We start from the raw sequence: 26346 nt of genomic DNA on the forward strand, positions 1-26346 counted from the left end.
AGGAAGATGAAAGAAGTCTCATGATGAACAGCTTATATGCACTTCACGATAAATTGGCACAAGTAGCAGGTAACAATTTAAAAACACTGTGACTAAGAGGGGTGTTATACCTATGAAAAAGTCTATGCTCAGATAGTGATTTGCAACAACTGATGTTTTACTGGGGCTCTGATACCCATTTGGAGTTCCATAAGCTATCTTTTTTCACCAATATAGCTGTTTCCTGTTGTAACATTTTTGAGTTAATGGAATAGGCTGTTGAATATCTTGATTATTATGATTTTGGATCTAATCTGTTCATTGTTTATTAATCAGATTTCATTAAAAGATTTAAATATGTTGCATGTGGTAAGGAATATGCATTTCTTTTACAGGTAGTTATTTTGCTATAGGGAAAGTGTTTGCTTGAAAAAATTATTTCACAGTGATCAAAAAATGCTCGCTAATGCAATGAACAGCAGCGGTTAAACAGGATTGCCTTGTTAGACAAATTAATCCAACTGATCAAACTAATTGTATACTAATGAAAAGTACTTTGTATAGTAATGCTTCAGAGATGATGTTTAGGATTAATATTAATTATTGAATATTAAAATTTGTGTTAATTATGACTCTAGGCAAAAGCACAGTATTGTTACTTTTAAATTGCATAGATATATATACAGATCACAATTGAGAAATGATAAAACTAAACTTTGTGACTTGGGCATCCGGTGAGTCTGAATTATTAAGCTGTTTTTTTTTTTTTTAGCATCCTTTAGCATACTTACTTGTTTAACCCACCCAGTATTTAGAAGGCAGTCATTCAGGTTTTTCTTAAGCCTTACCATTCTATGTGCCAACTGCTGTTTTCCCAGCATCGTTTCACCAAAAAGGCTTTTTTTTTTTCCACAGGTACACAATTATCAGGTGTTACAGATGCATCTCGAATATTTAAACAAATAAAAAAACCAAAACCCAAACCCACAATTCAGTGTCATGTATGAGGCTGTGAGTTTGTGTCCAGGATCATAAAGGAAATCTTTCAAGAGTTTTGAACAACTCTCTAGTACCTTTATATTGCAAGAGAATACTTCCTCTGGCAGAAGCTTTAATTTTCTGTGTATTTAGAATGTCTGCAGTGAATGAAATAAGTTTCTTCATGTGTCCAAACATCTGTCCTTTATTCTTTGACTGTTTGGGTTAAAGCATAATGTAATGTTTAACCTGGATGCATGCAAAATAAGAGTTGTYTTGGTCTTAAATTTGTTGCTTTCAGATTGTTTGCTTTAGTGTTGATCTTTCACAGTTTAATTACATCTTGATTATTTTTATTTTTAAATCTACTTCACACTTGTTAGATGCCARTAGGTATTTCTGTGCTATAAATCATTGGGGTCAAATGATTTTTTTTCCACATAGTATAGCTAATATGTGGTGTGCAGGAACATCTTGCAAGACTCACAGCTGTGTGGAGTAGAGCATTGAGTAATGTATTAAGTGGATGCAATGAGATATACTACTTCTCGCCTTCCTTTTGAAGAGAAACTTTAACAACTTGCAATTCCATTAGTGTCAGCTGGCCCTCCAGTGGCTATATGGTAAAACATATTCTTGCCTAGATGAAAGGGTTTGCACCTCCTTTCTGCATCCATGAAAGAAAGTGAATTGTCTTCATTAACTGGAGTTTATATATGTTCATATAAACTTATAAAAATTTATGTTTGTCTGTTTTACAAGAGGAGTTTATACGCTCCAAAATGACTACTTTCTTTAGTAGATCGTGAAGATACTTTAATGCCCCTGTTAGTCTTCTCCTGAGCAGGAGAATCTTAAACACTTTCAGAAAATGTAATAATTCTTATTGGTTAGATGATCCCCAAAATTGAAGCCATATTAAAAGGTTACCTGGTTGCTCAAGAGAATAACTTTCATACGAGCTGAATTTACTGCAAGCAGTCTGAAGAATGACCTCATTCCTTGATGTGCAGACAGTAGTTGTCATCAATGCCAGGTGTCTCAAGGTACGAGAGGAAGGAGTCTGCCATCCACTTTTGAATCCCWCATTGACAGACCTGGCACGGCAGCTGGAGGCTGTTTAAGAGTCAAAGCACACGGAAAGCTGCTAAAGAGATGCAGACTCTGATAGGAGTATTGCTGTTACACACAGGGTGTCACTTCAAAAGAGAGAGAAGTAAAAGAATATAGTTTAACTGAAAATGGTGCTTTTTCAGGTCTCCCTGTCACATGGATACTTAGAAGTTTCTCTGATTTCATACTTGGCTATGAATCATTTGTTCATATTATAACTATTAATATTACAAAGGCAGGCTGGAAACTTGCACTAGGCTCTTTTGTTGAGCTTTATGCAACATCCTGCCTACCATCAAGATGGCCGCTTCAGAATTTGGTTTCTAGCCCACTCTGTATTATGCTTTTTACATTTTTACTTMGCTAATTTCTTGCCTTGTCAACTTAAATTGGCAGAGCAAGTGATGGAGCTTTTCTTTTAAAAGGTGAAACATTGAAAGTCATTTGTGGAATGGGAAGTTAGTAACACTTCATTATTTCTGCTTGACTTAAGATAGGTTCCAGCTCTGGGTACCTATTCTATACAATGGTGCTCTGAGGCTATGCGAAGTGATTTAATTGTCCCCCACAAAAATAGATTACCTTTAATACCTTACTATTTTCAGAATTGTTAGTCTGCCAAACCTCTGGTGAGTAATCCCTAACTCGGGAGAAACTGAATTTCATTGCTCAGTTTTGGATTGAAATTTGTGTTCTTATATTTTTGTGGAGTGATTCTACCTTTCTTAAAAGTATCAATTAAAAACAATTTCTTTAGACGCTTTGTATTTCAGTGTCTATCACTTTGCTCCTAAACCGAAATAYGCACTTTATTTAAATCGGACTTCCTTCAGGCGTATGTTAATTACTGGATGCTTTGGTGTCTCTCAGAGATCATGTCCTTTTTCAGTCAGACACAGAAAATGGATAAGCTTAGCCCCTATACCCACAAGAAGCAGCTACCCATGGATGTGACCCTACTTTCTTGTACGTAGAGAAGGGTTTTTGCTTAGTAAGATGTTTCTTTAGCTTGGCATGCTCCTCAGTGGTCGTTTATCAGATTCAGACAGTTTCCTTCTGAGCTAATGAACAGCACAAGCCCTTTACATACAAGGGTGAACTAGACTTCCATATGTAATAAGGCTTACTGATAAATCTATGGCTACAGGAAAAATCCTGGTAAACACTAGTTCCTTAATATGTATTTCAATAGTGTCAGCTACTGCATCTCATTTCTGTCTTAGGCTCTCTGTTCTGTCAYTCTTTATTCTTCAGGTAATTGATACTGTGCTCTTTTCAACCAGTGATTTAAAGACTATTTAGCAAATTCTGGTTTTTCACAAAGTGTTAGACTATTGAACTTGCTCTTGAGAAATCAGACATTCTTACTTGCTTTCACATTTATTCTACTCTTATGCTTTTCTTCTGCTACCCGCTTTAGGGTCCTGCTAGCAGCAACTTGTAAGAATGAGATCTGTTCAACAAATGCTTTTTAAGCTCTTTCTTTTTGTACTGGTTGACTATATCACATCAAGCTATAGAGTAGCAAAATGCATGTCCTTAGTGTTAGATATCCATGGGGTTTTGGCTCTGGTACTTAAGACAACACTTTACATTGTAAAGCAAATATACAGTCACAGTTTTAAAATATATGTGGGATCTTATAAATTAAGTTAAATGCCCAAATGAAAGTCAGTTTCAAATATTCTGATCGGCACTGAAAAGCAGGTCTGATTTTCTGTCTTGAAAGCAATTGTGAGTACAGACTTAAATTAAAAAAAAATAGAGCTGAGGATTTAGGGTTTTTTTAAAAGTATTTCTAGGAGAAGAACTCGACTAATTTTGTTACTTGCACAAGTACATCAACATAAGCTAAATGGTAATTTCTTGATCATTGCTGGAATGTGTGCATGTTACTTTATACTACATCCCTGCATATGCAAGTGGAATGCTTCTCTGATTGCATTTGAAATTGAAGTGGCCTGTGCCCAAGAAAAGATTCAGCAAAGAGATCCATAATTTCTGTAAGCCTGCAATAGATATTTTAACAGAGGGGTGATTTTACAAAGAGCTCAAATGTGTCTTGCAGCAGACCTGTTTAAGGCTTTTCCCTCTGCTTCAGTTTTATTCCTGGATATAGGGCCTCAAGTGGAACAGTTGGGAAACATTTTTGGCTCAGAGTATGGAAAGTGGTTTTCCAAGCCAAGTGGTTAATGATTGCACTGAAGTAATTCAAAATAAACCTTCATTTGCAGAACCATTAGCTAAAGCAGTGACTGAAATGGCATACAGGAATATCCTGCTGTTCTCAGTTTAAAAAAATAAAAATTGTCTGACTCCTGGATTGGCTACAGATTTTTAAATTTGAGCTTCTCAGAAGGAAGATACTAGATTGTTCTCAGTGATAGATGAGCTGGAATGAAAAGCTGCATCTCCAGCAGCTTTTACACAGGACAGAAACTATACAACTGTGGCTTACTAGTATCAGATGTGGGAGGCAAGATAGAAGTGATGTCTTCCCCCGACCCCCTGAATTGCATGAAGATAAGTTAAACTGATGGGCTTGAGACATTCTCAGAGCCTAGGCAGCAAAGGTGTTTTTTTTTTTTTTTTTTTTTAAGTGTTGAATTTAGTTAAAGGGAATATATTTAGAAAATTTTTTCAGAAACAGGACTATGAAGAAGCTGTCTACTGGCTTTTTGGCAGTTAATTCAGTCATAGTGGACTGGTTGCATACTACATAAACATAATTCCTGGAATGAGGCAAATAATACTAGAATTTAAAACCATTGAAGTAGTTCAGTCAGCTTCTATAGGGAAGCTTTGTCCTAGCATAAGATGCAGTACTGTGTTCTTCTAAGAGTGAAAATTTAAGGTGAATTCCGACACTGGTTTTTAAGAGCTCGTTTTTCAGAATCTGCTCGTGTGTGGGTATTTTTTTTTAGTGCTTCTTATTTTGAATCATAATTGTGCTTTCCTGCTATAGTATATATATATATGTATAGATATTAGTATATAAATAAAGTAATAAAAATTTAAGGACACTCCTAAGCAGAAAGCTTCCTTCTTCCTTATCCCCCTGCTTCCCCATCTGAAATGTTCAGTCACATCATGACTGACATGTTTATTAGGAAAACCTCAGATCTTACCAAACAGCAAAAAAAGCATAAAGTAAACTAGTACCTATCATACAATTTAATACCTGGATGAGGTTGAATATAAGGATTTTACAGAAATAACTTTCAGTTTTGTCACATTTATTTCTTCAATTTTAAATGCAAAACAGTATGCTTACACCAGAGACTGTATGAATATGATAAATAGTTTACTAATCTCGAAATGCGACCTCACTGACAGGCATGAAAGCTTACCAGAGCAGAGCTTATACTACACAAAATGTTTGCCTAAGTTTTATACAGAATAACCACCAACTCCAGTGGGAGGTTGTAATAATTTCTAATTTTTGCCAGGAGTTGTGTCAATTTTCACCAGTAATCTCTATATAGTTTTCCCACCACAGTAAAGGTAGAAGCTTTCAAAGTTGAAAATAGTGCATGTTGATTAGCAAGTGAACAACTTTGTGTCCAAGTCGTGTCTTCCTTGCTCAGTGCTTGATTTTTACACACCCAAACCATCGCACGGAGCCACGCTCAGTGCTTGATCCCGCTTGTGCGCACGGGCACGCATATGGGCTCAGTTACAGCAGCAGCGCCAGGTCGGATAGCGTATAAACATTGTCCTACAAATCATGTTCCTGTTTCTCTAAAGCCTGTCAGTGAAAGAGAAGCGTGTCCCCTCCAGGCTGATGTGCCTACACAGCCAGAATTGACTTAAATCTCTTGAAGTGTGCTAAACAAACAGTTGCTCTAGCAGTCTGAAAAGGACTCTTACTTCACAGAAACGTGTTTCCCTGCAAGCCCCTATCATGACTGAATGACAGACAKGAAAATGCTATGCCGTGACTTGCTAGTGTGTGCTAATTTAACTTCCTCAGGTTGCCTTGAATGTTCTTGTTCACGTAGGTAATGAATACCCTCAATTGCTCTATTTAAAGGACATTCAACTATGGATTATTTCTAATTTTAATTTAAATACTTTTACAAAATTATTTAACACTGTTTATACTATGTATATGTATAAATACCTTAAACTTTCTTTGCCTTACTGTAGCTTTGGCAATAATACAGTTTGGCATGAATTTAGGAAGGTAAGGCTTAACCCTGATTTGGCTGAAATTGGCTTTTCCTGTTTTTTTTGTGTTGACATGGTCAAACTGTGGTTTTTTTGGGACAGTTGTGGGTGTATACATACATTACATGTGTGTATAAAAATTAAAAAAAAATGATTTACTGCTCTCTGACTGTTCTTCAGGAATAATGGCTTAATTGTAGATAAAAGCTGGTGTTAAGCCCTTTTTTCTTTTCTCTGTGACTTCGTCTTGGCATTGCTGTCACTATTTTTTTTGTTTGAATTAGCTTAGTAAAGAAAATTAGGAAGATGATGACATATGGCTGTGAGAACTGACTGTATATATTGCCTAATTTCCTGACTGTTTTTGCATACTTTCATAAAGAATTAGGAAGATGGTAAAACCAACAGTTTCAGACATTCACAGCATGCCCATGTAGTCTAAGAAAGTGATGAGTTGTTGATGTAACTTGGATTAACCTAATCTGTAGTCAGGCACTTCATAGTGCCTGAAGTAGGTATGTGTTGTGACTGGAGATAACTTGATCTGTATGAACAGATAATACATGTTTTGGAGTAAACAGAAATTACCTGGAAGAAGTTGAGTCAGTGTACAGTAACCATTTTATATTACTTTCATAGCACTGCATACTATCTTTTGTCCTTTCTGATCAGTACATGAAGTTCTGTCAATGAGACTTATACATATGATTGGCTGTGGCATTTTTTTTCTTTCTCCCAAGGGGAAATTCATTCAGAGATTTTTTTCTCCCCCCCCCTTTTTTTTTTCTAGTGGAACTTGTGAGAATTCTTCAGCTATTACTGCTTGTGTAGATTGTTAACTGTATTTAGGTGATTTTATTTTATATAATGCAGTAATAAGTAGATCAAAATAAACAAAAGTTTAATTTTACCAGGGGAACATGAATGTGGCAGCTCTAATCAAAGAAATCTTACCGTCCAGGAGGCAGCTGCATATTTGAAAGTAAGCAATCGAGGTATTTTTCATTGGTTGTATCTAAGATTTGTATAAGTTAAAATTTGTAAGGTCTAGTTTTGTATCTGGCGTAGTGTCTAAAATTTGACTTACAATTGAATGTTATTTGGAAATGTTTGGAGCTAATCTTTAACACGTGCTACTGATGGTTTTTTTATTTGGGGAGATGGTGAGGTTTTGGGGGAGGGGGAAGGTGAAAGAAAAACTCGGCTGCAGTGCACATGTAGACAAATAGTGCTTTATAGCATGCAGATTTTTTTCCCTTGTAGTTAAAACACAAGAATATAACATAATTTCAATTGATGGAGGTGGTTGACCAACACAAAGAAGAAAATTTTTGTGAAGCAGATCTCCAGAAGCTTTTCTAGAACGCAGTAGACAATGTTTTGAGACAGTTGTTTGGCACTTGCTAGGAAAGGGTGCTGTCTGCCTTCCTTTAGGAATAGAGGGTGAAGCCTGTGGGCCTTACAGGCAGCAGCTGTATGGAGACACCACTCATTGATATGTTAAACAGAAATGGTCTGAAAAGGCTTCTTAAAAATAATTTGCTAGATATACAGTACTATGAAATCCCACTCTGTCCTGCAATTTCCCCCCTGTGTGGCCCCCTTCCCCAATAAAATATATTTCTGGTCTTTTGATAGTTGTAGGTTTATTTTTTAGTACACATTAGTGTCCCATTCAGGAATAGACTCCTTGAACATTTTTAAAAGCTGAGGATACAAAAAAATTTTTGTATCGGTTTGGGAGTGGGAGATTAAGATGTTAAGCTGATGTGACTTTGCGAGTAATGGACAGAAAGCCAAGATAAATCTTACATTTTTGGCAGAYATTAGAGACAAAAAGGGGTGATTTGGAGAGCATCCTAAAGAAGCTGCTAACAAATTAAGAAAGTGCAGATTAGCAATGACATTTTATACTTGCTGTTAAAACCAGGGCTTTGTGGCAGCACATGAAAGAAAAAAATACTAAGAGGTATGAGATAGCGGATGGTGTTACGTATCTATTGTGCTTAAAGAATGACAGTTGGTATGACCACAAATTTTTAGCTCTGAAAGGAAGCTCAAATTTCATATGCTAATTTGTCACTTTATATGAAGTCTCATTCAACCCTACATTTCCTCCTTTGGGGGAGTGTAAATGCAACTCCTTTGCAGCATTTCACTGTGATAAGTGATACAACTTTAATATTTTATTCTCAACATTAAATAAAATAGCTGCTGTTTTAATTTTTCTTCAGTGCTTTTCCTTTAATTGTAGGCCAGTTGCATTATGTAAGGCTCAAAGCAAGATTAGGATTTCTTTTTTTTTAAATATAAGTTCAAATACAATATTAAACTCATTTTTTCTTTCCTTTTCTGCAAAAGTGCATATAAGATGAACTATGGAGACAGCCATTGCTCAGATTGCAGTAGATGTTCTCCTGTAATAACTGATGTGAGCTAACACTCTTTAAAAGTATACATCATTTCCTGTGTAGCAATATCATTAGAAACATTGGAATATTTGCAAAATATCAGTTTAAATTGGTTTTCATCAAGCTGCTTAAAAAAAAGAAAAAAAAGAAGGCATCAGCCTGTTTTACAGGGCCAATTTTCAACAAGTTTTATGTCTAGTTTAGTTTTTAATTTTGAAGTGGACTTTCTATGAGCACCGCCTAGTGGCTGAATAATTTTTTCTTGCTGCAGGTTATAATTGTTAATAAAATGATGAATGTGGCTTGACTTTTCAAATAGCCCTCAATTCAAGGAATATTAGTAAGTCCCGTAGCTGCTCATAGCTTGTATGGATTCACTTTGCCTAGTGAACGTTATGCAAAAATTGAAGACTCAAGAACAAAACCATGTAGGTTTGCTTACTTATCCATTTGTGTGGTATTTGTATTTTAGTTTGACATGACAACTTTCTGGTTATTAAAGAAACTGCTCATTAATATTTGTCTCTGACAGAGCTTAGATCCAGAATATGAAAGTGTACTTAACAAATCACTACAATGGATCTTGAATAGTGGGGAAGATGTTGGCATAAAGTAAGTGGTTTTTATTTTGTAACTTAAATTCTTCTAACAGAATGTATCTGTTTATGTAAATACCTTTGTTTGTTTTTTAATAGGTGTCTCAGCAATGACCCAAATGAAATAAATGTCACTAATGTGACAAATGTGAAATATCTGGAATCCACTAGTCCAAAGATGTCTTTCAGGTGTCGTTTTCGCCGTGCATTTGTTAATGTAACTCATAGATTATCAATACTACTTTTGGGTAAGTTTAAAAATCAACCTTTTGTTGTAACTTGTGTTTATGTAATTGGATGAGGGAAAAGGAAATAGCATGTTCACAGAAAGTTTTTTTCCAGCTATCTAACTCAGAGTTCCAGTTGATATCTTGGTTACAACAGCCTGCTTTGCGCTTTGATTGTACCACTGTATTTTCCCATCGGTTGCTATTGCCTGCTGTTAAGAGTTAGCTGAATCTATTCCTTTGGAATTTTTGCCTGCAAAAGCAAAATCTGTGGCTTTCAAACATCCAGATTTAATTAATTTTTTTTAATGCCCATTAAAAAGATGATAGCCTTAATTGGAGAGCATTTCACTAGTGTTTGAGGAACTTGAAGGGTTTTTTTTGTAGTTATGTTTCCAATGTCTAGGAAAGGTAGACAGTCAACGTGATTGTCACCAAAACTTCCTAACTGTAAGTCTGTGTTACAAAATTAAAAATATGTGTATACACACCAAATCCTTCAGTAAGAGTTGTGGATTTAGTTTCCAATGACTCTCTAAGTTTCAGTCTTGACCAAATTGAAAACTCAACAGGATCATATATTATGCTGCTGAGTGCGTGCCATGTGGCATGTTAGAAATACTGAAGATGCAAAGCTGATCTCTCACGCTTGTTGAATATTCAGTATTTCCTTGGGCTTAGTGTTTTAACAATCTCATACTTAAGGAACAGAAGATGTAAGACCTCCTTCATTAGCCTTTTGAGAAACCAAAAGGCTAAAGGCAAATTGTCACAGATGGCCACCTTCTAATAGTAGTGGATAGAGATTTGGATTGGGACTTCAAAACTTAATTGGTCATGGATCCGATGAGTCATACTTGAACAAGTCACTTGGTGCCTCAATTTTCTCGTCTGTAATTAAGGATATTAGGAAATGCCATTAAAAAAAAATATGTAAAAGTTAGATGTATTGTATCGGTAAACACGCGTTTTGGTCTAAAATAGTGGTGTCACTCGTTCTCTTCGATATATCAGCTAACATTGCCTTCTGGTCACTGGGGTTCAAAACCAATTAAGTAGCTAGCACTTGTGTATGTTTTTTTCTTTGTTGAGAGGTCTCATGTATAGTCGTGCTTTCAGCCTGAGATAGAAGAGGGAATTAGATGTTTCTGATGGCCTTTCAGCTTATGTTTCTGGCCTTAACTAGATTGTCTTTTTTGGAAATAACCTTTAATATAATAGGAAAAAAAYATACTTCATTTACAAATCTGTAGCTGAAGCAAAGTTAATTAGTTTTGACTTACATGTCTAAAGCATGTGACTTGTCTGTAAATAAGAATATTATTTTTAAAACTTAAGATGTTCCAAACTGTCAGTTTACATAGACTTTTAATAAGATTTTGAATTTTTCCACAGTAATTCAGGGGGTTTTTCTTTACCATAGGGTAAAATTTTAAAATACAATTCTGGCGGTGGGATGCCAAGTTATTGTTAAGGAAAAAAATTTCTAAATCTATCTGCTCTTCAAAATTTAAGAACTAGTGTTGCTTTGTTAGATGAAGACAGTATACTTCACTAGATTTAAAGTTTGAGGTACCTTAAAATTTTGGCTTAGTTCAACCAACTTCTGAAGCATGTAGTGTGAACTTTGTTCAATACCAACAATTCAGTAATGTTTAAATAATTTTATTAATTTTAATGCAGGTGTAGCAATGGTATGGGGAGTCTTGCACTACATGAAATATCGTTGGGCAAAAGAGGAAGAGGAGACAAGGCAGATGTATGATATGGTGGTAAAAATCATAGGTACGGCTTCTCAAATCACATCTGATGCATCTATATCAGCTTTACATAAGCTTTCAAGTGTTCACCATAATTCGGTCGGTTATGTTTTCCAGCCTCTCTGTCTAGTTGTTGGTTATCTTGCAGTACTTGGAGAGATGCCTGTTTCATTTTTTTTTCTTTCTTTTTTTTTATTTAAGAAAGTGGGGGGTGAGTGCAGCTAAACTGCTTCAAGCTTGTCCTAATAAAGGTGTTTGGTAAAGTCTTAAATTTGTGAATTGTATCATAATGGCTATAATAAATTACCATTGACCAGGCAGGATGTAATCTGTTATTAAAAATACAAATACAAATGGGATGTTGGTTGACTTTAAGTATGGCGACACATTGCTTTCTAACATTCATTTTGTTTTTCAGCTGTCTTTAGCCAATGTACTCCTAAAACTTGTGTTAGCTTTCAATTCTATCTTTAATGATTGTTCAATAGAAAAAGAAGCTTTTAAATTTGACAGTTTGATCGGATTTGTGTTACTAAAATAGTATGTATAATTGAATTCTGAAATTCTACCTTTTGTACTTGAAGTTGCAGTGATTTTAGTAGTTTGTTCATAGATGCCATTCAAAACAAGCACTAAAATCTATACTTGAAACTGTTCTAATTTACTACTTTCTGTGACAGTCATTGTAAATCTAAAGATGGTAGGAAGGACAGAGAAATCAGGGCTATTTTCTTGTTTTACCCTTTGGTGAGCTGTTTGGTTTGTGAGTACAGTTTTGTTGTGGAGAATGCACTGTGTTTTTAAATGTCTCTGTCTTTGGTGACAGTTAAAAATGGCAATCAAGATTAACCACAAGAACTCTCTTCCTTTATTCCAAATAAAATTGGAGTGTGTAAGTGTGTAATTAGTTTCTTCGATTTGCATTTAACATATTTGGGAGGAGAAATGATTTAAAATGCCAAGAACACCTTGACATCACCTTCCAACTCCAGTAGTCAGAAAAGTTAATGTAGCTGTTCATAGCCAGCATTGAATACTTCTAAATGTTTGTTTAAACTACTTAGATAACTTTTTTTTTTCTTACGATGTTCTCAGATGTTCTAAGAAGTCACAGTGAGGCATGTTCTGAAAATAGAGACTTGCAGCCTTATATGCCTATTCCACATGTACGTGATTCTCTAATACCTCCTCAGGACAGGTATGTTCTCACTATGGCTATTGAAATGCTTACACAGAATAAAGCATGTAGCTTAAAAAGAAATTAATCGGTTAACTGAGTTAATTTAGTAGATTGCATGGTGCAGCATTTTGATTGCCTTATAGATACAGGTGAAAACAACACTGAATTAATTTCTTCTGTGTGCTGTATGTCAACTGTGCAGGTTGTTGTAGTGCTAATGTGATTCTTGCTTTCAGGAAGAAAATGAGGAAAGTCTGGAATAGAGCGGTTGACTTTCTTGCAGCAAATGAATCTAGAGTTCGCACAGAGACACGAAGAATAGGTGGTGCTGAGTTCTTGGTTTGGAAGTGGATGCAACCTTCTGCAGCATGTGACAAAATTCTAGTTATACCATCGAAAGTATGGCAAGGCCAAGGTATAGAACAATTTGGTTACTTTGCAAATGGAATTTGGTTTAAATTGTGTGCTTCTGCCTCCTTCCTGAATGATGTTTTGCCACTTAAAATGAAAGATTTGTTTTCCCTGATACTTTCAAGTATGATTATGACTTGTCAATGCTTATTTCTCTATGATATTATTCAGCTGATTTGCTTCTTTTGTGTATCAAATGTTTGTCTTATTTTCATGCAAAATAGGCTTTTTCTGTTGTAGCTACTGCAGAAATATGGCAGACTGCATATAGCCAAAATTAGATACTTTGTTCCTTTGCGTGAATTCAGATATTTTTTTAGTTGGTCTAGTTCTGACCTCCTTTATACTTGTACATAGTTATTGGAAGTAATGTAATTGTTTGTATCTGATAGCAAGTATATCAGAGCTCTAGATTTGAATTTTCTACTATTAAGTCAGGTACCCTAAAGTAGAGTTTGGAGGAGGAGTTTGTTTATTTTGAAGRGGAAGCTGCTGGGATAAAAGATTCTTCAGTCAACAAAACATGAATTTTTAGCATCTCCTAGTGGCACTTTCCTTCTGTAAGAAAGGTTTTTCTGGTCTGTGCATTCTTTTTTGAAGCTCTTTGGCACAKCAAAGCATTTGTTTTGAGAAGACTGTAATCATGAGTGAACTTAGCAGTGGTGTGTCACTTTGCATGTTTGTCTTGGAACTACTGATGCTGCTAATGAAGCAAGAACCCAGTAGGTCATGCAGTTGTTTGTCTGCAGTGCTTATCTTCCCCTAGTTCTTTGTCTTCTTTACTCACACAAGGCTTCAAGTTTTTAATTATAGTTTCAAATTTCCGTCGACTAAAAGCTTTGAATACTTACTAGATTGCGATAAAAAAAGAATGATCACTTTATCAAAATCTAAGTATTGCAGATAAATGTTGAAAGTGAAGACCTAATTGCCAGTTATTTGAATCTTGTGATTTTTCAAGTGTCTGTAGTCGATTTTGCATTATGTTCTTCTGGAATGCTATATTTTCTCCTCAGTGTGATTGAAATAAACACTGTATAGAATCCTAATCTATAAACTCATTAGGTATTTTGATGGTAAGGAAAGGGGGAGCTACTACTTTTTCTATTCTTAGATCAATTTTTTATTTATTTACTATCAGATATTACCATGTATTCTGTGGCATTGAACTAGATGCTGAGTGAAAGGTAGCTAAAAACCAAACGGTTTTTTCTCCCCTTCCTGGTCACACTTAAACAAAAGAAACCCCACTAACAAGCCAGTACTTTTTCTTTTTTGTTCTTCTGGTGTATGCCTATTTTGGTCATATTTTAACTAATGCAACTATTAATAGGTTTCTGTCTTTTGTTTTTTACTGATACACATTTTTATTTGTAAGAAATATTCCATTTCCCTTAAAAGAAGACATAAAGTGACCTCTATAGTAATTATTTCCTTTTCAAAACCTGACAGAAGCACATTGTGATCTTGTTTTTAGCTTGAAACACTTGAACTGTAGCAGACTTGATTGCCTGAACAAGAGAGTAGTGCTAACATATTCTGATGTTCTTCCAGGACACTTGTGTGTTTTCATATATATATGCTTTCAGCCCTCAGGTCTGAACTTTTGCTTTTCGTAAGTGCAAAGCGAAAACAAACAAACAATCCTCCCTGCCCTGGTTGGCTGACAAGTCAATACTTGACTTGAAAAAACAAGTATTTGCAAATACCTCACAACATTTGGCATGTAATCTGATCTCTGATCAGGGTCCTAGCTTGTTTGGGGGTCCATTTCTTGTATATGCCAAAATAGTATACTGTGATATCGTTAGATACTTTTCAGAGTTATGGAGCTGGTTTTAGCGTTACATTTCTCACTTCTAAATACCCATCAAAAATTTTTTTGCTTGCTTTTTCTCCCTCTAAAAATGCCTTGTAAATAATGCTAACAGGCTTGAGGTTCTGCTAGTAGCAGCATGACATTCTGCTGTGAGAACTATATGAAATGATCAGTTTTTGAAAATTAAATTTTTAACTAGGAAGATGTGAATAGTAACTTTCTTATGAGAATTGCAGAGCCTTTTTTTTTCTAGGATGTTATGTATTAGGGATGCATGAGTGCTTTCATACAGTGCAGACACTGGCAGGTTTTGTCTCTAGCTATTTCTGCCTCATCTGTAATACTGTCCTGACTGACTTTGAAAAAACCTATATTGAATGTAACTTCTGCAAACTATGCATATTATAAAACTAAACCTTTTACATAATTTACTCTTCTGTATACAGGCTGGGGAACATGACACTCCTGTTCTGGAGTTTCTTGACCTGCTCATTTGCTCTGTTGTTCTTGTGACATTGATTTATATTGCAAAGAAAACAAATATATAATGTTCTATCCTATATCAAAAATGACAAACTTCCTTCATCTGAAAGCATTCTTAGTGGGTGATAGCCCGGGTGCTGCTTTGCTATATGGACTGTTCTTTCAGGATTCCAACACATTAGTAGTTTCCAAAACTTCATTTCTAAATGAAGTATATACTACTACAGAAGTATGGCTACCTCTGTAGCTATACTGTCTGTTACCCTAAGAATTTGAGTGTCTGATACCTACTTCAGCATTTACCTGCTGTAAATGTATAGGAGAGCTCTACTCATCAGCTGTAGTGCTTACTTGTCTATTGCCTAGAATATGTGCTTGGCATACTCTATATGCCTCTTTCAGTTGTTTCAGCAGCGATTTYCCTAGTTCTCTTCTTTTGTTTGTAATTTAGGAAAGATGTTGGAAGAACTTCAGCTCTTACAGAAGAGTATGTAAATGGCAGTTGTTGAAATGATATAAAAAGGGCTCTGTACATCTTAGTAGACATTTACAAGGCAAAGGTAGCTTTCACATGCTAAAGCTTTTTCTTTTGAGTTTCTTGTTTTCCCATGCCTGTTGGAAATTGTTCCATGACATAGTTCCGTGACATAAGTGTCTCATACCTTTTACACAACTGTTTCTTCCGCAATATTGGCAATTCTGTATGTATGTGTGTTCTTAATTTTTTGGAAGTATAAATCAACTAGAAGTTCATATTCCAGTTTTAATGTTTGAATACAGAACTTTTTCATGAAACAGGCTGGAGATTATTTTCTCAAATAATCTTCAGGTTTGGTAAATGCTGAACAAACTCAGTACCTATAAAAGCAGAATTCTTGTTTTTGAATCTGTGAAAAAATCTCAGCACCATGATTTTTCTTAAACTTTCAATATCTGGTAGTATTCTGTAACAGAACACAATACCTAGAATATGTGCTGTTGAAGAAAGTCTTTTAAGACCTGTCAATCAACATGTACTAGGAGATTGATGTATGATAATATCCTTTTCCAGTAGAGACCTGTAGCATGCATGAAAATATGGGCTCTATGTCTGTGTTAGTGTCCAGAGTTTCATTTGTGGTCATCCAGAGGTTCATTTGGATGACTGTGCCATTTTGTCCAATCCTTCAGGATGCATCCTACGCTTTGATAGACAGTAGATTTTTTTTCTTGTATTCTTTTTTTAAGCTCTATCAGAATAAAGTACGGTTTTTCTAGATGCTTACCAGGTATCTACTAGATGTGTTAGCTATATTTATCAATAGAATAGATAAGGTAGGTAAGCTGATACTGTAGGATGATGGACAATTACAAGCAATGTTTTGAAAACAACTGCCTAGAAAATTCTCAATTCAAAAATAAATTTGACAATAGTCTTGTTCATTCCCAAATGCAATTTGATTAAAGCAACGAAAGAAATACTTATTTCTAGTGTGGTCRGTTTGCTGTAGAAAGATTGGATGTGGCTGTCCTGTCATGTCCTCAATAACTGGAGCTTTAAGGAAAAATACCTAGTTAGAATTCCAGCATAGCTAAACTAACAGTGATAGCAAAAGTTCCTTGACAGCTCTGGAGATGAAATAGAGGTTCTCCAAAGTACCCTGCAGGTAGGGTGATATTTCATCCTGCAGCATGGAAGATAACCTGTTACCTTTCATGAATGACACTCCTCCTCCCCCCACACCTGTGAGGTTATAATCCTTTCTCCACATTAAAAAAAGCTCTGTTAGCTGTTGCAGGAAAACTGGAAAATACCTTATTTGTGCTAAAATTCTGTATCTGTCCTATGCTAATTCTGTAGCTGAACTATTATATTAAAACCCAAGACAACCATGTTCTCCTCTCTCTCTGGCTAGCATACGGTAGTATTTAGATTTGCGGATACTTTTTCATCATGTGTTGTGTAACACTTTCAACTAGATTCCTTTTTTTGTTCTTGCCTTGATAAGAATGAGGGAAGTCCTGGTAAATTGCTTATTGCAGTAATAATTGCAATAATTCTGTAGTGAATCAAGAGGTATAGAAGGTAGTACCATAATTTCTTGGACATTCCTTTTGAAATCACGCTATGCAAGACTCTTTCCCTCCATTGTAGATGTATTCCAGTCAGTAATGCAAAGATTGTTAGTAGCAGTCAMTCTCAGCCCCTTCTCTTGTTTGAATGTGAAATGATAATGTCATATGTAGTTTAAGATAATATGGTTTTATTATAATTGAGATAAAACACCAGCCACTTTGCTTGAAGGTGCTTGCTAGCCCTATAGGGGAATTCATGAAGATCCTGAAAGCTTTATTGTTAGTGATTTATTGTGCAAAGTCATGCCTCTGCTTTCTTATTAAATTTATGCCTTTTACTTTCATCTGATAAATCTAAGTCTCAACAGTAAGATTTAGGAAAATAATTGACAGGCGAGATGAATACTYGGTTACTGTGTAGCTCAGACTATTGTCCCACAGGAATAGTTGTTTATGCCTTTATTGTGAGGAACACTGTCATGAGCATATTTTGCATACTCCACGTCAGTGGAAACTTTCAAATAATCAGTACTGTAAYCTGAACAATTATGTCACTTTAAGTGTTTTTTTAAATGTCACTGGTGTAGATGTATAATGAAATTTAAGAAATGTCTGTTAACAACACTGTTTTGAATTCTCTTGTGTAGGTACAGCATTACACATTAATTACTTTTCCTTTTCTATTTCTTACCTGCCTCCAATTTTAGCTCTGATTTTTAGTATGCTTTTTCATGCCTATTACTGTGCCAGCATTAATTTTATACCTCACTGGTTTCTGTCACCAACTTTTCTTACACATAGAAAGCTCTATCTAAGTTGCAAGACTTTATTTTAATTTATTATGGCTCTGAAATATTTTTGAGAAAAAGCAGGACTCATCTTTGTTTTCATATACTACACTGCTGTAGGCATATTTGTTCTGCTAGTGCAAGGTAGTTTATTCTTGTGTTAGGGCTGGTGTTCTCTGACTGAAGTAATCTCTGCAAGCTTTGAGGAGCTGGTGTGCTTTTAAGTGGAAGATTATTAGAAACTGGAACAGACAGGGCTTGTTTTTAGAGGTACCTGCACTGAGACACAGATTTCCTATTTGATTACTCTTGCTTAGTTCATTGATGTAGCTGCCTTCTTAAACAACAGAATGTGTCTGGAGTTCATAAGCAGCTTGCAAAGGTGTTAGTCCTGTGGGTCTTCATCCTCTGCAATAACCTCATCATTCTTTATCCTTAGATCAAAATGATGTGCTGAATAAACCTAGCTGTTAACAGTCAGCACATAATTTCCTCAACCCCACACCTTTTCAGGTCCAGGTTCATGACTAGGCCACCCCAGATCACCTTCTCCAGTATGGTGTGGTGCCTCAGTGTACAATATGCTGGTGACATTTCACCCTCCCTTGATCTGCTCAAGCCAACTTACATGAGTGAGGTAAGTCCATTTATTTTTCAATGTTGCTTAGTTCTGTAAAGTTTTTATTGCATACCCTATGTATAATTTTTAATCGGGGTGAAAAACTTTACAAAACCACGTGCTATTGAAAAAGGACTTTTCCTTAAGCTGTAGGCAGCTCATTTTGGTGCAATGTCACCAGCATATTTAGAGAACTATTTCCAAGAAGAACTGGTCAGTTGTTAGAGGTGGTGTTGACTTTCGGAAGACGTATGATAAGTTCTGTGTTAGATTTGGAGACCATCTTTTAAAATTTCTAGGTGGTGATTGTATGTTTTCTTGCTTCATAGAAAACTAACATAAGGAGTATTATGTTTGTCCGTGCCGTATTTGCAGGCAGTGAATTTTCTCTTGGCTAGTGCTAGTGTTTCATATGCAATGTCTTCTGCATGCCTGACAATRGGATATTTGTTTTGGTGAGTTACGGAAGAGCAGTGGTGTTTGTACCTTGGATATACTTCTAAGAATTTGTTTTCAGGTAACAACAGGAAACATGAAGACTTCTAACACTTGGAATATAACATTATGAATACCTCGAACCCTACTGAAAGTAAGGATTGTGAAGCATTAGCATCAGTTTGGAATATTATTTTTGTCCTGTGGAGGTTTTTGATCTTACATTAGAACTTTTGCAGCTATTTATCTACAAGGCTTCAAAATAATATTTCTTTCAAGTCTTGGAAGCAGTTTTACCAGATTATTCACTTCCATTTCTGGTGATGCACTGTTGGCTTTTCTCAAGGCTTGGAGCCATCTTACTTGAATCTGTAGGGCTACTATCTTCCTTTCCTCATGTTTATCTTCTGCTGTGACACCTGCAAGGAGAATCTTAAGCTGATATGTATTTTAGAACATTAGAACTTTAGAAGATCTTTCATGGGACCATTCAGCTTTGAAATAATTATTCTGTTATTTCTACTGTTCACTCTTCTTGTATCTGTTTTATATCTTCTGGTGTGATTCATTTTAGTTCTTTCACCAATTTCTGATTGTGTATGTAGAGCATCTAGGATTAGAAAAGCTCCATCCTTATAGAGGGTTCCTTGTCCTCTTACTGCAATACAGATATGATGTAGTGTCCATCTAAACACCTGCCCTGTTTTTTAGACAAGCAGATTGCCCCCCAAAATGGAAGAATTGTAAATTCATCAGAGAGTTGAAACTGAACAGTTAACTTACAGCTCCAGAAACTTGCTCTGATATCGAGGATACCTACCTCTTTTCACTGAGGCATAATTCAAACAATTTCTGTGTCAACTGTATAGTGCTTTTTACTGCCTTGAATTCCTTCCATTTACTGTGTCCTAACTAGGAGTGAATGCATTATTATTTTAAATTTAGAAGATGTAAAACTAAAGAAATTTAATTACTAAGTATAGTACGCTTTCTTCAGGGCAGTAGAAGATTCTGTGATAAACTTGCTTGAAGCTTTTCATATATGGAAAAAAATGTTCTTTTGAGTAGGAACAGAAAGGCATTAATGTGTAAGGTTGACACTTGTTAACTAGATAATATCCTGTTTGTCAGTAAATACTACTGCTTTTTTTTTTCTTTAGCATTTCATCTAGATAGAAGAAATTCACCGCCAAACAGCTTGACACCGTGTCTAAAGATTCGCAATATGTTTGATCCAGTTATGTAAGTAAAAGTGATTAGGTATCCATATTTCCATATTCATTTGAAAGTGTCTAATCTTTTCGTCTGTCGGGGTTTTGGAAGAAGCCAGTGAACATGAATATCTTAAAAGAAACAAACCAGTTGTGCGAAAATCCCTGCCTCTGGCACTTTTGAGAAGACATAAGCTTAAGTCTTTCTTTATCCTTCACAATATATCATATCATATATCCTTGCTTGGTGTCTTTGGGTCAGTCCTCAAGGAATGTTGCATTTAATCAAAGCATTTGGTGTAATGGCCAATCTTCTGATTCTGTAAATGTTTGATTGTATCAATTGGCAGGGGAGACTATAACTGTTATGTGGCCTAATCATAATAGACTGTAGGTTCTAAAGTATTCTGAAGTATTTAGACTTTCTTAGAACTTGCACAACATGCATTTGAATGTTGAATTTAGAACAAGAAATTTTGTATGTTAGGGAGGGCTTTGACTGCCTAGTTTTGAAGCAAATGGATTTTTGTAATGGAAAGCTTTTAAATAGAAGTTAGTGCAGGGTATGGCTTCTAAGGCTTAGATATAATTCTAGAGTATGTGTTGTATCTGAATAAATAATAAGTTTTGTTTCATATGCTAAAGGTTAAGGCAAAATTATTACATTTGTGTGTGTATATATATTTATAATATATTATTAGAATTAATTTACTGTCCTGTTACCCCATTGGTTGTGGGCTAGAATATGTTAGGATTTGGGGACTGGCACTTTCAAAAGCTTGAAATACTGAAGTCAGTAGGGTTTTTTCAGTTACTCCTTCCTAACCTGTGAAGCCTTATTTGTGCAGTGAAAAAAGATACAAGGATTCCAGTAATTCTTCTGAAGGAATTAATTTCTTTATATGATTATGTAAGGGGAAAAAAGAGGATGCTATCCTGTATTACAGAATAAAGGTGAGATGCTTATCAAGACTGAAGAACATGAGAAGCTGAATGCTTTAAAAAAAAAAAAAAAAAGCTTTTGATTACTATAGGGAATAACAGGAAGTAGGAGAGGACAGTGGAGTAAGGACACAGGTGATTACTGCATTTGGATATATTGTCTTCAGCTCCTAGTATCCCTTGTATTTGTAGTGCCATTTACTGCTTTGGTTTCTTGCCTTGTTTGATCTTTTACCTTTGCCAGAAGTAGCCACTGCAGAGAAAGATCTGCTCATCTGCCTTGCTGTTGTGTGACCTTCTCTCTCAAACATCATAACTGCACTTGTTTTATGCAACCCTGCCAGGATTTTTATTCAGCACTTTGTCTCTTGCCTCCTGTTTATTTAATTTGCTTTGTTTACTTCTCCCCTTGAAGGAGTAAGGTTAAGAACTATTTTCCTGCAATTTATATGACTTAGTAGTTACCAGGAGCAGGGAGATTACTGCTAGCAGTTTCCTTCACAGCAGTCAAAGCTACTTTCTTGTGTTAATTGTCCACTTCACACCTGAAGGGAATTTTCCACAATTTTTCAAGGATTGTTCAACTATCAGGTTGAATTCTTAGATGTCATGTGGTTAAACAATTTTAGGTTTTGAATGCAGAATCATACGTAATGTGTTGAGATTAGGCACCTCTTAATATGTATATGGCATTGTATCTGAGTTTTTGACCTCAGCTTTAGGTAACATCAAAAATGCTCTAAAGCTATGCACAGGTAGGGCAATAGGAACAAAGCTGTAGAGCAAAATAACGGATACCGAAGACCTAGTGTTATACTGCATGCATTTCCAGGCGTAATACTCTGGACTAGCTCTGATCTGGTTCCATTGAGTGAATGCCTATTAGCAGCTGGAGTGTATTAAATGTCCTGTGGAGTACATCTTCCAGTTAAACCAAAAATGACTTTGATATGGGTGGTTTTAGACTATTCAGTAATGCAAATCAAAGCATGGTAAGTGTGGATGAAGGAGAGATTTCCTTCTAAAACTCACTTGATCAAAGCTAAAATGCTAATGCAGACTCATCCAAGGTGATCCTTTTTCAATAGAAGCATAGGTTGGTCATTATTTATTCCTTTAGCAAATGAAAATGTAACGCTTCAGATTACTTCTGTTTGACAATTTAAAAGTATTAGTGCTTTCTGTCAGGTATCATGATAACACAAAAAGAGCTGCATGGGAGAAGACATGTTTTCATTAAAACCGAATTGAATCATAATGTCTGTATACTTCAAAGACCAATGTTCTCTCACTTTGTTGCTAGAGCTAGTAACACATCTATTCCTATATAGTTCTATAACTTCTTTTAAAAAGACTAGTGCTTAATTAAATCTTTTATTGTTTGCTTAGGGAAATAGGTGATCACTGGCATTTAGCAATTCAAGAAGCAATCTTGGAGAAATGCAGTGATAACGATGGAATTGTTCATATTGCCGTGGACAAAAATTCACGTGAGGTGAGTATCTTTCTAGTAACTTTTTAATGCTTTGTTTCTCTGTCTGTTGGACTTTAAACCAAAATTCTCTCTCTTAATGCAGGGTTGTGTATATGTCAAGTGTCTGTCTCCAGAGTATGCTGGAAAGGCTTTTAAGGCATTACATGGCTCTTGGTTTGATGGTAAGAAATCAGGGTTTCTAACAAAACACGGGCAGAGACTGCGGAGGATGGGGTGCAGTTGGAGTCCATTGAAATAGCTTTTTAAGTGTTCTGTATTGAAGTATCAAGCAGTAAAAAAAAAAAAAGTTTTTTTTTTTTTTAAGTAAATGTAGTCTGTATCACGTGGTAAGGTAATCTCAGTGTAGTGACATGTTTTTTGTTTCATCCAAAAGCAAAATGTAATTATTCTAAACTAGTAGGTCTTTGTTTTCCTCTTCCTTTGCCTTATAGGAAAGCTGGTAACAGTAAAATACCTGCGACTAGATCGATATCATCACCGTTTTCCCCAGGCTCTTACTTGCAACACTCCCCTGAAGCCATCAAACAAACACATGAACTCTATGTCACATCTCCGTCTTCGGACAGGCACAACTAATTCTCAGGGAAGTTCCTGAGAAGACTTTCTACAATTGCTAGGACTGATACTTGCAACAGGAGAATTCCTGTTTGGCTGCCGTCTTCCTTTTTTAGTGCTTTTTGTATGTAATACTTTAATGGATTAAATAAAAGTTTTGAACGTTCCAGAAATCTTGTTTCCAAAGGGACTTAGCAATGAGGCAGTAATACTGAGCTGATGGGAAAAAAAATTGCTTCAGGAAGTTGGGGGGGGCTATAGTAAACCAATGCATTTAAGTTTTGCATGACGAATACCGAATTCATTAAACATTTTCAGATGTGGTGACTGTATTTTTTCACCAAGAAGTGTTTTTGATAATACAAAAGCATGGAGAAAAGAAGACTTCCTGTATTTCCATAGTTAACTGTGAAATAATCTTGTGGGTATTTTGTAACAACCAACCTACAGTTCCAGATGGTGAGTAACTTAAAGATACTTTTTTTCAGTCAATATTAGGATTTTGTTGCTGTAAAAGAATCATTTTCTGCGGCTAAGGAATGGGGAAATTTAACCTGGCATTAGTGGTTGCCTATAAGTGTGAGGGAAAACAWGCTGAATGTGGATATACTGGGTTTTGTGTATAAATAGTAAATGCTGGTGGTGGCAAAAATGGCTGTGTTATGTGAGGATGTCTGCACTGAAGCAATGAGTAAGCTTCCTATTTTATTCAAAACCTAATGTTTTATATGGTTTTGGCTGTACCATGACAAGAGGCCAAATAACTTAAAGTGTTAGATACAAGTTAAATATCTTTTATAGGTTTTATATGAAAATATCTGACTGATTTTGTGTGAAAGGTCTGATACCAATTGTAATGAATTCAAATTTGTGAGCAATAAAGCAGCAATTGGCAGATACTGGAAAAATATTTTGTGAAAAGCTGTATTCATTATAAAAATTGCCAGGGCTGTGACAAGATACCATTGGGATTAAGTGACTTTCCCAATACATTTATAACTTGTTTTAACTAACCAATTAACTGTTAGACAACAATTTTGGCTGATGCAGACTAGAAATAATAGTAGGTGTTCAGCTGACAGTAATTCCTGTGATTCCAAGCCTGTAAATTTGTTAACAATTAKCCAGTAACTACAAAAACTGTTGCTGAGAAATCTAGTTGCAAATCTAAGACCATTGGCTTTACTAAGGCCCACTCCTACAACACAATTTTGTCTGATTACCCAGCTGAATATTCCATAGGTGGTGAGACTGAAAGCGCACCAGTGAAATGAATTTTATTGAAACTCACTTTATTTTGTAGATATGATGGATTTGCAGCATGAACTTGCACAAATAATGCACGTTTTTCTTATGGTTAAGTAAACATGATGCACACTGTTCTGCAACAGAAAATCCTATTGTGCCTTACCTTTGTGCTTTTGTGGGCACCATGTTTATTACTGGAGAGTTTGTTAACTGAAAAATTTTAAATTCTCAGTTTTATGTCTCAGATGCTAATGAATGAGTATATATAATATATAATCAGCCATGCAGAATTCTACTTACCAAGGACAAGTACATATTTTTGATGGGTGAGTAGATTTTGTGCCAGGTCTGGTAGATTTTGATGAGTTTTACTATATACATATATGTATATGTATAATATACATGTATATGTATTATATATGTATATAAACTAATTTTGTTGTATTTGATGTGCATCATAGTGGTTTGTTAACCTGACCTTAGTGACCCCATCTTGTGACCTGTTGCAAGAGTGAATGTAAAAATAGTTGTGGCATTTTAAAAGGTCGCCTTTTGATGCAGGTGCAAAATGCATCGTTCTTGCTTCTAAAATATATTTCTTGTAAACACTGTACATTTTATTATTGTAATATGACTATTATGCAGCTTATTTTACCTAAAACTGTTAAGTTGACCAATATCCCTTCCTGCAAGACAGATGGGAATGTGTATAATACCTAAACATTTGAGAAGAATCAGATGTTTGATGTAATTTGTCACCCTGTCCTGTAAAAACTAAACAAAAAACAAAAAAAATCAAATTAAAGGTTTATTAGGGTTTTTATATGTGTCTCACCTTCTAGGTAATTGGGTGTTTCTTTAATACTTGCTTTCACCTGGGAGTGAGGGGAAAGAGTAATTCTTCACCATAGCCACCTGGTTAGGATTTAACATTGGAATAGGTGGTACTTTGACAAGAGATACAAAAGGGAGCTTAAGTTTGTCTTGTCAGCCTGAAACTTGTCCCAACTTTACACAAGGCAGTGTTAATACTTGGCATTTCTAATGCCAAAATCAAGAACACCTTGGAGTCTAGAGGAGGCCACTTGACCTGATAAAGGAGCGAGATAAAGAATCTTACCCTTGCTGCTTGTATTTTGAGATGACCTTTCTAATCAAATGCGGTATCAAATTTTCTGTGATAAAATGAGTGGGAGGACTTTTTTTTGATAGAATAGAGAGTAGCAGCGTAATAACAGAACTACTGTGCTGTTCTAGGTGGCTTTAATTAAGGTTTTTACTGAAGGGCTGCAGGTGSGACTGCTAAAGAATACTGCATGAGTTTTTTTTTTAATGTCTTTGCCTAGCTGTATTTTAGCTGTTCGGTTGGGAAGGGAAGGAGGAAGAGCCTCACGGAAGCATCTTTAATGCCTGTCTGTAGCTGATGCGTGTTCTGCCGCCGCCGCTGGGCATTAAACGTGGATCTGCTGGCTGGGGGCAGGGGCAGGGCTGCCTTCCCGCCGGCGGAGTGAAAACCTCGGCCAAGGGCTGCCCCGCTGCGGCATTCAGTGCTTCAGACGGAGGGGCGAGGAAGGCGCGTCCTGCGGGGGCCGGCGCGGTGCCGCTGGCGCGGCGCGGCGCTCCCGGCTCCATGCTCATATTTGGCCTCGGCGGCCGGTGCCCAGGAATTTCCCGTCATGCCTCCCTCGCCGCCGGGGCCCGTCACCGCCATCCCGGGGGGGGCCGCGGCCGCTCGGGCCTCTCTCCCCATGCGCGCTGCGCCGCCGCCGCTGCTCCTCTCCGCGCTCTTCCTGGCGGCCGCCGCAGGAGCCGCAGGTAGGAGCCGCCGCGGCTGCGCTCTGCCCCGCGCGGGGGCCGGGAGGGCTGCGGCG

General features: G+C 36.2%; 2 protein-coding genes across 3 annotated transcripts in view; both read left to right on the plus strand.

Annotated features, from left to right (window-relative positions):
* Positions 1-25298, plus strand: part of LEMD3 (LEM domain containing 3) — a 51510-nt gene extending 26212 nt beyond the window's left edge. The window contains exons 4-14 of the mRNA XM_085323842.1: positions 3-69; positions 7155-7222; positions 9184-9263; positions 9347-9495; positions 11158-11259; positions 12330-12432; positions 12651-12829; positions 20185-20266; positions 22567-22672; positions 22755-22833; positions 23104-25298. Of these exons, the coding sequence (XP_085179968.1) occupies positions 3-69; positions 7155-7222; positions 9184-9263; positions 9347-9495; positions 11158-11259; positions 12330-12432; positions 12651-12829; positions 20185-20266; positions 22567-22672; positions 22755-22833; positions 23104-23267 (1179 nt within the window). The 3' untranslated portion in view covers positions 23268-25298. The remainder of the gene's footprint in view (positions 1-2; positions 70-7154; positions 7223-9183; positions 9264-9346; positions 9496-11157; positions 11260-12329; positions 12433-12650; positions 12830-20184; positions 20267-22566; positions 22673-22754; positions 22834-23103) is intronic.
* Positions 25299-26102: 804 nt separating this feature from the next.
* The window catches only part of MSRB3 (methionine sulfoxide reductase B3), a 93528-nt gene continuing 93284 nt past the window's right edge, over positions 26103-26346 (plus strand). The window contains exon 1 of one of the 2 annotated variants that reach the window (XM_085323844.1): positions 26103-26290. In XM_085323844.1, coding sequence (XP_085179970.1) covers positions 26152-26290 — 139 coding nt within the window. In that variant the 5' untranslated portion in view covers positions 26103-26151. The remainder of the gene's footprint in view (positions 26291-26346) is intronic. The other variant, XM_085323843.1, reaches the window with a different exon arrangement.

This window comes from Rhea americana, unplaced genomic scaffold (genome assembly GCF_003343005.1).
Source record: "Rhea americana isolate MKP2758 unplaced genomic scaffold, rheAme1 scaffold_88, whole genome shotgun sequence".
NCBI classification, from domain to species: Eukaryota; Metazoa; Chordata; class Aves; order Rheiformes; family Rheidae; genus Rhea; species Rhea americana.